This window comes from Plodia interpunctella, chromosome 12 (genome assembly GCF_027563975.2).
Source record: "Plodia interpunctella isolate USDA-ARS_2022_Savannah chromosome 12, ilPloInte3.2, whole genome shotgun sequence".
NCBI classification, from domain to species: Eukaryota; Metazoa; Arthropoda; class Insecta; order Lepidoptera; family Pyralidae; genus Plodia; species Plodia interpunctella.
In genome coordinates this window covers 4,437,296-4,450,066 of record NC_071305.1, presented here as the reverse complement: position 1 = coordinate 4,450,066, position 12,771 = coordinate 4,437,296, and the positions used below count along the sequence as shown (strand labels likewise).

At 34.8% G+C, this 12,771-nt stretch overlaps 1 protein-coding gene across 1 annotated transcript; it reads right to left on the bottom strand.

The window, feature by feature from the left end:
* Positions 1-567: 567 nt before the first annotated feature.
* Cpr100A (Cuticular protein 100A) lies at positions 568-1,735 on the bottom strand. Its single transcript, XM_053752850.2, has one exon. It carries the CDS (start codon positions 1,668-1,670, stop codon positions 861-863), a length of 810 nt encoding a protein of 269 aa, XP_053608825.1. The 5' UTR covers positions 1,671-1,735; the 3' UTR covers positions 568-860.
* Between the last annotated feature and the right edge of the window lie 11,036 nt (positions 1,736-12,771).

Genomic DNA, 12,771 nt, shown 5'->3' with positions numbered 1-12,771 from the left:
AGCCATCGATAAAATGATGTAAATCATCTCGATGAACTACAATTATGATAGATAAATCTTTTGAATTTTTCATACATAAGTTGTTTTACAACTTATATGAAGACTGAATTTACTCTTTCACCTTACGGTGTTAATAATTCGATAATGAGATCCATTGGTATGTTAAACCGGAACATTGTTTGGTTTCCGCTATATTGGGATTCATTAGTCTCTATTGTCAAGAGCGATAGAATATGCTGCTGATTACCGCACCGATAAATATTTGTGTATTATTGCAGCGGTATTTGACCTAATATTGCCGAAGGTAAAAGGAAAGAGGGCGTAGCCGCACTGTACCGGTTGGCAGTTGAGGTATCCTTGTGTTAGTAAGGTGATCTAGTTGTAGTCGGTGTAAGCTGCAGAATGCGGACGCTGCCCACACCCTGGCATTATACTCGACACCAGGAAGCAATCTGGTTCAACTTTTATTTTATTATGTTGACATATATATACCTATTTTAACAGCCCATTTATTTAGCAATTACTTAGTGTCAGGAATTTGGGAGACAATAAATCGAACACGTTAAATTTAATTCCATTACTAGGTGGATTCAAATTATTTTTATTACTTAATACTAAAATTATTTACAACCGTCAACTGACTCCGAGCCGCAGACCCTCCTCAACGTATCAACAAAAACGATCAACATATGTATACCTGTCCATTAACTCACAATATCACAGCAAACAACAATTAAGAAATGCTTTTGAAGCGACCGTGTACACATCGCGGTCGCCTCATGACTCGGCGAATTGCTAATTGATGCGTGCTTTTTACGTGTTACGGCCTTTACAAATCGCCGGGCCTATAGACTATTGACTTAAACTTTGTGGAAGGAGTAGGTGTAGCCGTCGGGCGCTCTGTTTAGGCTGAACTTGCCCGGGGGGAAGAAGCGGGACGGCGGGGGTGTCGTGGCGTCGTAGTACTGTTGACGGGTCACGGGCTGGGGTGCAGTATACTGTTGAGACTGAACTCCACTGTATTGTGCTTGTTGCACTCCTGGGTAAATGTTGTTAGGCTGGTACTGAGGAGCTTGCGGCTGAGGTTGATATTGAGGTTGAGCCTGGTACTGAGGCTGCGCTTGGTACTGTGATTGAGGTCGGTATTGTTGTTGAGGAGCAACATAATTTTCCTGTTCGTACAATTCTGGGTGGTATTGTCCATCATCTTCATTAGGTTTTCCTCCGTAATTTCGAGCTGGGGCTGGAGCTGTATATTGCTGAGGTGCACTATATTGGTTCGCTTTGTATTCCGGTGAGTTGTACTGTGGATCGGGCGTGTATCCAGGAGTGGGCGCCACGGGCTGTGGGGCGGTAGGAATGTGGTCACCGATGGCTTGGAACCCGTTCTTTCCAGCAATGTAGTTCACTGTTTTTCGCTGTCCAGTGGGGTCGATGTAGGAGTAGCTGCCTCTCCTGTTGCCATCGGCGTCCGTTTCTTCTTTGAAGTCGATGCCATCCTCCTGTTGGTAGGCGGCTCCGAAAGCTCCGTTTCCGTTGAGATAGCGCGCTTCCTGGACTATGGCGGCCGTTTTAGGGTCTCCGGCATACTTGGGCACGCGTCTCGCGCCCTCTTGGTTCTGACACGTCGTGATCGCGATCACAAAGGAAAAAATAACGAGCCTGTACATTTTGGCTTTTCAAAACGTGCACTGCCCGAGTGAAAGTCACAAAGTGTGTCGTTGCGGGCGGTTGAACTCATTTTATACGGACATACGGACAGCTGAGGCCTTGGCGGGCATTGGAAGGGCCCGCGGGTGCGACCGCGAATATACATATTTCTTTACACGGGATGCTAAGGACAGATAGAGGAAGTGACATTAAGTGAAGAGTACAGGTAAACATAAATAAAATGAATTTTAAATGATGAAGGAAGTAGATCGTGGGTTTATTTTTTTAAGCACGCGGTCATTATTATTTTAACGATAGACGATTCTATGTGATAGCATTTCTAAATATGCAATTATTTATTTCTAAAAAAAAGTATGTAGATTTTTAAAGAAAATTGCGTAATGTGGATGTACTAATGAGGCTATAAATAACATGGTCATTCATATTCACACAAATGATTAAGTTTTAATAACCCAGAAAATATATTAATGAGAATCAAGACAAGATATTAATTATATCCTGCGGTTTCACTTCCTTTAAATTTAAAACAAAAGTCAACGACATTTCGTCCAAACATTTTTAAAAGTCCTTTTTCTTGCCTAAACTTGTTTTGGTAATTTTAACAGGTACTAATGAAATTAATGAATAGTAAATAAAAATGATAATTAAGGGTACGATGTGCTTGATAGTCGAATGCGAACTATTACTAAAACTTAAGAATGCTTATTAGTAGAAGACCTTACTTTTAAACACGTAATTATATAGGTATGTATTAAATAGGTATATTTTTAATTTTTAGGTTTTAGATCATATTTAGTAGAAACAAATATGACAATAGATTTGATAAAAATTAAACTATTTATTATATATATTATCTGTTTTGTATATAATGTGTGTGGTGTTTCTGTGTTAACTCTCTGTCTGGTCCTTTCATTTTCCTGAAGACTTTAAATTTTAAAAATTCGAGTGTGATTTTACGACCGGCCGCCAGCTTGACGAAATAAACCCCTCTTTGTGAAGTTGGTTGGTTATTAGCTGTCATAGCCATTCTTATCTCTTAGTCACTTCGTACGATATCCACTATCGTGTAATCCTAATTCTAGGGCGGGAACAAGATGATGAAAACACGATTACCGATAAATGTACAAAAGTAGTGCTCAAATTCTTATAGTATGGAAAAAAATATTTTCTATCTACTAGTTCTTTATTATGAGCTATTTACTTGTAGACATTTGAGTTAACAAACAAGTTTCTTGGCAATATTAATTTAGTAATGTATTATAATGTAAAAAATGTTCCTTGACTTCGAAATGCTTAAAATGTTGCAACTGCTTAGTTCGCACCATATGGCTGCAATGTATTACATCGACCTGAGAAACTTTAGGACACTTAGTATGCGGATATGAGTGTTAATTCTTTTGTTGTCGCCACATTACAGCTGTAATAACACTTGTAATCCTGTTATCTACCCGTTGCTTATGATTCCCACGAGATTGCTCTTGTAAGCTAATTTGTTAGTTAAACATTTCTTATATGTTTTTTTCATAAAACTGCGATCTTCTTTATTGGTCCTTATAATACTGTTAGTAGTACTGAGAACGACGCAGGATGAATTCATTCCGGAAAAAGTACGTGTTTTCATTGGAAATTCACGCAGCGAAGCCGCGTGCAAAAGTTAGCTTTACATAAGTTAGAAAGACATTAGGTATAGACCTTATTTACTAGACCGCCCATACGACCTATATCCCCTTGGATGTCATATGGGGCAACTGGCAACATCATTTCCAAGGGTGGGTGACGTCACAAAAGCGGCCGGTTGTCAAATCAGAGCCCAATTACTATCAAAACTGTGGGTATGCTGAGAAGAAAAAAATGAAAATGTCAATTAACGTGTCGTATGTTTGTTTGGAAACAGGACATTGCAAACTTTAATTTATTTATGTTTAGTTTTCATTAATATTGCCAAGAAAATAATAGTGTGTTTTATTCCACGTAATGGCCACGATACTCAGGTATGAGGAATACGACTCTGAAGAGAGAATAGTTAGAGTCACAAGACATGCGCGTGGAAATTAACCTTGTTGCTTAGTTATTACTTATGTAAGTGGTCCAATGTAACTTAGTACAGACACAAATTAAATGGTAATGACCAAATATGAATAGGATTATGGACGTGATGAAATAATGAGAATCTTTAGCCTTGGGAAAGATACAGGAAAGTAGCTACCTAATTCTTTTTAAAGTTTTAATGTTTTGGAATTTGGAAAGTTGAAAAAACAATTATATAAACATGTATACTTTAATAGGTATGTCGAAAAAACAAAATAATTATAATTTAGTAATTAATTTTATACTATTCAGTAGCTGTCAAAACTTTATGTTTGATCAAATATATTTTGCTTCCATGTTCACGTAGAAGCGAAGAAATAACAAGGATTTAGCTACATTACACCCCATTATAGGACTGTAAAAGTCGACCAATTCAAGGACTATAAAGTGGAAGGGCTATTAACTAAATTTCCTCTCAAGATTCACTAATCTAATTTATAATAACTCTCCTCACTCGCTCGTAACGTGGCTCCCGTATTTTGCGCTGTCTGCCCCGTAAGGTATAGAGACGTAATAAGTGATCTATGTAAAAAATGTGTCTAAAATTTTCGAAAGCTTGCAAAAGAGCAAATATGTGTATTGCTTATACTCAAATTGTTAATTTCCATTATGCTTAAGGCTATATACAGAAAACTAATCAACCTACCCAAATTCATTGCAAATTCACCGCTGTTGCCGATGCATAGTGTTGGATCTCTATCCATGCAGGGTAACCCTACACAACACTATGACTTGGCACTACAGTTATAAATATAACGCGCTTTATTTTTACTGTCATAGTTTGAACAAAATTTATGACAGTTCATTTGTTTAAACGTTAAGAACCCAAGAATAAGTTCGGTAAAGGTCGCCAGTTGCCCGCTATCAAGGCTGCGCCGGCGCAATGAATGCTACATTTTTTTTGTCAATAAGTTCACGGCTAGTTAAAGAAATATATAAATCGACGACGACGTTTTATCGCCTTTATACGACAGCTCAAAAAAGGAGTGTTATGGTTTTAGAGTTCATCTTATTTATGTATGTATTAATGTTTATTTATTCACAATAATATATACTTAAATGCCTCGATATATTGAGGTATCCTTCGATTTCTGGCAGATATAGTCATACGGATAGTAAGGTGTTAGAAATTGAAAATAGATTATTGAAAATATACCTTTTTATTTCTATGAGTTGCTTTTAAATTTTTTGTAAGTGGAGTTTTAAAGGCTGAATTATCTGAAATCGAAACGGAAAAAAGTTACAAATAATATTTTTAATAATATCGATGTGTTTCGATAGTGAAAAACTTACAATAACAAAACAAAGTTGGTAAAATATGTAAGTTTTTCTTCTTTGGAAGTTTTTTTTGTTATTTTGAGTGTTTTAGTTATTTATTGTAATTCTTCCAGTTTCTTTTCAAACAGATTCAAACGTTGGTTGGGTTTGTGCCCGACTTTTTGAGAAGGAACTGGACAAATACTGGGCGTAATCTATGTTTTAAGAAGATATATTTTCACAGAAATAGTAAGGCCCAGGTAATGTGAGCTCGTGTCAGACACATTTATATTTCCACTAGATAAACGTATCTAAAGGTAATAATGTGGTTGGTTTGATTTAAGGACGGCATTTACCGAATATTTCACTTAAAAGTTCTCATTTCTACTTACGACAGGAAGATCCTCAACGATTGGAACTATGTGTATTTTTTATTTACTTACCTAATGCTATGTTTTTAGGGAAAATGCTCTCATAAATATTCTGATACTTCATTGATCAATTGCAAGTTCTAAAATAATAAACTATTGCCTAATAACTGAAAAAGTAACTTTCGCATTTATAATATTAGTATAATATCGATTTTTAATTGATTAAGTTAGGTTAGTTTATATTATAAGTACTTATCTAATTTACTGACGACATCTATGAACTTGAAAATACCTATTTTGTCGCTGCGGAAATCGGACCAGGAAATTGAAAGTATACGATTTTGATTGCCACACATGCTCGATTATTTGCGCAATTATATCATAGAACAGTAAAATGTTTAAGTACCTACCTATCCTACCTATGTATCTACTTCCGCATTATATCTTTTAGGAATAAAAACTATATTATTTTATTTATTTATTTAATATTTTTGTTTCATTCAAACCCCGAAATTTTACGGTAGCAGGTCAATGGGGCACAGCAAGTTCAAAATAAGGGAAAAAGTCTGGCGTGTGAAACAAAATGAATAAACCAAACTCACGTAACTAACAGGTTCCGGAATAACCCACGAGATATATTTCAGTTCCGTGAAAGCCTTTTGCTATAAAACCAAGTGTTATTTTACGTCTCTGTGTAACAAGTTTTTGCGAATGTATTCAGTACAGAAAACCATTTCGTCTCGATTACTTAGAACGGTCTTAACTGTACGGCTTACTCTGTTTTATGACATACGTACTGTGTGCTTAGCATATGTTTGAATTTTATTTCTCGCTATCGAGTCGATTAATTTGCCAAAAATCTGTAATTTGAGTACTGTAATGGCATTTCATAAATACATCCAGAGAAGAGAAAGAGTTCTCTTCTGAGCGACAAGTTCGCTGTTCGTAAATACGCCCATATTGTATGAAAAGGACGTCATTACCGTCCCAATGATCGAGCAAAAAAACTTTGTCTCCCGTGCAAGGTCCACAGAAGAAGGAAAAGCGACTTCCCCTATTGTTTGCTAGAGCAACTGAGAATGGAGATTAATTTATTACGTCTAAGAAAACATGGAAAGCGGAGAGCTCTCTATTAAGGCGACGGGCGGGGTACAACGATTAATTATGATTTCTTTCTCGGACGACTGGAGCCCTCATTACGTGTTGAGCATTGTGAGTCTTGATGAGTCTTCCTACGTTATAGATGCAAAGTTTTGCCGACGAAGTCTGATTGTCATCAATCGAAGATAATATAATAATTTATTGTATATTATGAAGACACAAAAGTATATAGCACAATGTTTACAGTTTACCCATTTTGGACCTACGGCAATATTTTGAATACATAGAGTGTATGATTGATATTCATATGTCAATTCATGACATGGTCATGGCTATTTATTAATATAGTCATACCATGGATTACAATATTGTTATATCTTAATGCAAAGTTTTTTGAGTTTAAACAGAAATTCTGAATTTTATAGTCGAAAATTTGCCAATCAGAAACTGACATTCTACATTAAAAAAATTGTATCAATATTCGGAGAGTGGAAAGTTATTGGTTTCCACTGAAAGTAAATAAAATGTTTCACATAATATAATGTTAGGGTACGTACAATATTTTGCAAGCAACAATAAAGAAGAACGTGCGTAGCCTGAAAATATTACTGAGTTATATTACGAAGACCTTGAGGAAGACTGAACTTCTCCCATAATAGACGCATATATTCGAGGTAAGGCGTGACAATTTCTCGTTATAGGTGCTTGAAATTTTAGAAGCCTTCATTTTATGTTGTTATGTAAGCATGGAGGTAATAAATCAATTTATTTATAGTACATCTATTTATGAAAGTAACGTTAATATGAAATTATACATACCTACATAAATTATCAGGTCTGTCTTCCGTGGTAGAGAAATGTTCATTCGCATCAATCCTGATAAATCTTACTAGACTAGTCGGTACTCATCACTTAATTCTTGGTATAAAAATATGCAGATGCAGAGTATATATATATATTTTGCCATAGTCTTATTAGTAGCTTTTAATGAGTTTCTACATGAGTACTTTAATAAAAAATAACATAAAAATAGACAATGCAAGTTATTTAACACTTCTTATGCTCATATTCTTTCTCTCTCATCTGAACCAAATTTGTTCATATTGTGCGTTGAAAAAAGTGCCCCGTTTTCAAAACACGTGTCTTTTAGCACACGTAATACCTCCGCAGTGGTATTTCTTTCGCTGTCCGCAGGCCGTCATCGTCATTTCTTTTAATTACTTTTTTCTCGGCCCAGGCTCAAGATTAATGCGGCCTAATTGTCTATCCATTCAATGTACTGGTTGGTCTAAAAGCGCTATTAATTTAAATGAGGACTGACGTTTTGAAGGACACTCTTCAGTTTCTCGTGCAGCTGAAAAGTCAGAATGAAACTCTTCACCCAAAATGTTTTCAAAGAGGTTATGCCTTCTTTAAAAAAAATTTGATAACCTGGGTCTCGGGTTTATTATTTCACTCGCATACAGACGGACTCATTGATGGTTTATTTCAATACTTGCTAATGCCCGCGACGTCGTTCGCGGGGCCAAACAGTGTTTGGTAATTAGTCAAAATTATTAGACACATTTAACTGTACAGACAAAACGTAACGATACATATACAGAAGATGCTCATCAGACTGAAAATCGGACAGTGATCAGTCAACAGATACACAAAAAAATCAGACAACATAATACTCTGTATAAAAATAACTGGCACACTATTTATTATGGTATTAAGCAATATTTTAAAATAATCTGAACTGATGATCTCAAAATATCGCGGTTTATTGTGGAACAATTTTTCACTTGTCCGATGGGAGTTATCCAATATAGGGCCTATGCACACTGAGCAAGTGGAGTTAAGTAATTAGCGGAGTTTCAGGGATTGCTTCGACCGTTGACGCCTCCATATACTTCAAATTTGACATAGAGAATAATCAATATTATTACCCTATTTAACTAATATTCATTTGTGCTCTATTCTATTTTAACCGGAACAAGTTCATTAATGAATTTCATTGTATTATTATTAATTGGTTTGAATACTTCACCGACAAAAGCCAACTCTTATAGAAGTGGTTTGGTAAATTTGGTGATAAAATTTTAATAATGTTTCATTATCAACGATTCTTTCCTCGGTAAAAAGAACTTTCACAGGATTGTAGGTAATATTACGACGTAAAAAAATCTTACTTTCATGCTACAGATATGGTCAAATAATATTCATATAAATACTATTACTTATTTATTATGTGTGTACTGCATAAATATATTTTGAACCACTTATAAAAAGATTTTAGTTTAACTCAACCAATGTGAACGTAAATAAATACTATACAGAATGTATAGATACGATTTCATTCCGAATATTGCCTATTTATTTTGTTGGAGAATTGAGCTTTCTCATTTATATTTATCGAAAGGTTTATTTTTTCGGATCAACTGGACAATTGATCCGATTAAGTCTTTTCCTATATGAGTTATGACAATTTTGTGTTACTTTTTACATGACTGCGCAAATTATTTCAAGGTTTATACGGATTTGTGCGATCGATTGTCCAGATTTTTTATAAAAACTTGTAAAAAAATGTGCGCTGTCAATCATACTAGAGCTTGGAACGGCAAAGATAGAATACCAGGAATAACTTGTTATTATGACATCTATATTTTTATCGTAGGATGCACCCAACTACCCATAGATAAAAGAAAAATATATAAAGATAGTATCGAAACCAGTAAATCATTTCGAATATAGGGTACATAACGTTTTTGAAAATAAGTAATATAAGACAAAAATATAATAAATAGACTATTATATTGAGCGATAAAAGTAAGAAAAAACTTCAAAAAAGGTGCGGAATAAAATCAAAGGGGGCGTAATGACCCCGCTTGATGAAGGGTAGTGTCGTGGCGATTTATCTAATGAACTATCTTCCAAGAATGTTGCCTTCGCAGAACCGGGTCAGCTGAGAATTTTCATGGGCAATAGGCTGACTAAAACTGGACTCTTTCAACAGTATACTATTCAAACACATAGGGCCAAAACTGGGCGCTCTGAAATAGACCATTCGTGGTACGACGTTGGGGCATTACTAGCTGCGTGACTTAAGAAGCTCTTTTAGTATGAAAATGAGATGCGTAAGGAATGCAGCCTTCATTTGGAATAAAAATCTTGACACATTTGCGTTTTACGCTGAATAGAACACTATTTTTGTCAGGTTTTATATAGCTGTTGTTTGCGTTTTGGAATGAAGCTTATTATCGTACAAAATATGTATGCTGTTGAAATATACATTCATTTATTACATAAAGATAATGCGTACTTACATGGTAAGTATAATTCAAATCTATGGCCAGGATTGGCTCCCGATGCGAGGGATTAAAATGTGCATTTAATTTTGTTTAAATTTGTAGTTGAGACAAAGGAGCTGTAAAATATAGATACAATTTGGCAACGGAAGGTATTCAAAGAGGAGTTAAATGAAAGAGTAGGTTATGGTCGACCTGGTCGAAAATATCGCTACCAGATTGAGGATCTCATTCTTAAAGTAGATAGATATTAGGAGCAACCATAACCGACAAATATCTTTGAAAAGAGTGATGAGTGAGGAAGAAAGTGAGATTTGCCAAGATTTTGTAACTTTTATTATGTATCTGTTTGTCTCTGTCTACCTCCACGGATACGAGGCGTGATAATATGTATATAATTTGATTGTACAAATGTAATTGACATATTCATATTCACAAATTAGCATTAACATGATAAGGAGAATGTTAAAAGAAAAGGGTTTGAAGCTCCGCAGTTTGCGACACGTCATGCAAATAGCTAGGAGCACGCGATACGGCCTTTACTTACAAATTACATAAAGTACAGAGATTAAGCTTGAGACTCAGGATTCAAAAACGAACGTCAAATATTATAGTTACCTTTATGTACGACAGAGGTCCCGTTCATTTTTCATGACACATTTTGACGTTTTCGATATGATTACGCTCTCGCAGAATCTCATGTTAACCCTAAAATCCCTAAACGCCAAAAGTCCTACTCGTACCACCCCACTTGAGTTTGTATATAAATCGGAAACTTGCATGGTATGTCTTTCTCATCGAGTATGTAATTGCTATCACTAGTGTACCATTACATTCAAGTCGCTTAAAGGCATCTGACATAACTATTACACAGCTATTGGTTGTTTATATTTCACATTTAGTGGAAGTGAAGCAAATCAATCTTCTACCTTGACGACAATAAATAAAACTAGCTGCGCCCCGGGGCGCCCCGGGGCTTCTCTCGTATCTCACGAAGTAACAAACAAACACTTTGACATTTTAATACTAATTAGGATTAGGATAGATTAGCCTACATGCCTTTTTCTGTGTTATTGTTGTTTTATTTAGGTGAAATAATTTGCTCTATTTAAAAATGGGTGTTTTATGATTATGAGAGCTTTAAATAAATTATTTTGAAAAGCATTGGCAGTGCAATTATTTTTAGGTTTCATAAATCGGCCATAATTTATATTTTTCAAAATTGTGATTTTCCATAAAGTTGAACTTATGAAGGTGGTATGTATTTCCGATCCCTTATGTGACGTGGGAAATTTTAAATCAAACTGGAAACTGGTCAACTGGAAGTAGGAGAAATATTTATTTATCTATGGAGAAATCTAACTTGCAAGATTTGATTACAGACAACGGGAGAGGTGAAACTAAATAGAAGTTTGTAACTTCATCATGTCATTATCTTCGAAGTATAAAGCAGATGAAATAGAATTAGAAATCAAAGGGAAAATTTGCAACAGAAATAATTTCAGTTACTTCGAATTATATGTATCATTATTTGCTATCAAAAACAATTTTGTCACAAATTAAAATATAAGTCGCACAATTTTACCTAATTACTGAGGCGTAACGTTCAAATTATCCCAGACGGCTGCTTCACATATAATTTATTTGAATAGATATCTAACAACATCTATTGTAAAATAGAAACTAAAATTGAATATCTAAAATTACCAAGTGATGTTCGTCTACTGTAATAAGAGTTAACAACAGGAAAAAATTGTGTTAACAAAACCATCACCTTCATTACTTCAAATCTTAGGGACAATATCACAGCAAATAATTCGTTTTTTATTCATATTTTAATCGTAAATAAAATTGTGATTATGACATTGTAATGAATAAGTTTTTACAAAAATGACATTTTTGACATAAACTTTTATTGTTGTCAGAGAAATCTCATTGCATTCAATGCGTGCCAAAAAATCATGACCGTACAGTAAACTGTTGAGAAGTTCCCCTCGCCAGAGCCGTTCCTGGCCGCCATATCAGATTATGCTTATCATAATAATACATTGTTTTTTAATCTAAACGTACAAAATTTCATCTCAATCGGTTGAAGATATCTGATTCAAAATTGAGCAACATTCCAACCGAACATACATACTTATATGCATTGCAAGTCAAATAAACAGTATTAAGTAGTATTATCCTAATAACATAATCCGGCACACCTATTTCTTTCATTATCAGTGGGAAACTCTCAAGATTGAAAAGAGACAGCAAATATTGATTCAGGCCCCGATACAGAAATGGAATAAATTCGAATATTAATTTCGCATAACAATACGACCAAACAAATTAAAGTGGCAGATGTCTCGCGCAGACTCATCTCATTTCCATTTTATTTATAGTTGATTTATTTAATTTGGTTTTGTCGCGATCATTTTAATATAATTTATTGAATGGTAATTGGCAATTAGGGGAAGGAGTGTTGCATTCCACTTTGGGAAAGGCCAATACATATTAAAATAACCTGGTAAACTACATGATAAGTTTATCTCAGTGGTAAGGTATCCTATTTATGCAATGACCGAAAATTACCCTACAATAGCACCACCCCTTACCCTCCCGAGGCGATTGCATAAATATCGTTTACATTTGATTTTTTCCATACTAGAAATTTTAAATAATTATATGCGTCGTAAATCAACACAAGTGCCTACTAAATAAATTTACTTGTTACAACATCTAAAAGCGTAAATAATTGTAACCTACAATATCTCAAACCGCGGCGGTTAATTAGTTTGATAAAAATTTGTAAGAACAACGTGGACGTGAAAATAATTACATTATCTCATAGCGGGCCGTAGTGAGTAAAATGTATTTACACATGCAAGCCTCGCTTGGAAACAAAAAGTAAAGACGCCGCCGTACTCTAGCAAAGCCTCGTCATCTTCTCATGGAGTGAGACAGACATGATTTTTAACTACTTTCTCTTTCATCCTTACGTGATCTTG

Excerpts from the sequence above, each read along its gene's own strand:
- Cpr100A (XM_053752850.2), bottom strand. The coding sequence starts at position 1,670 with ATGTACAGGCTCGTTATTTTTTCCTTTGTGATCGCGATCACGACGTGT.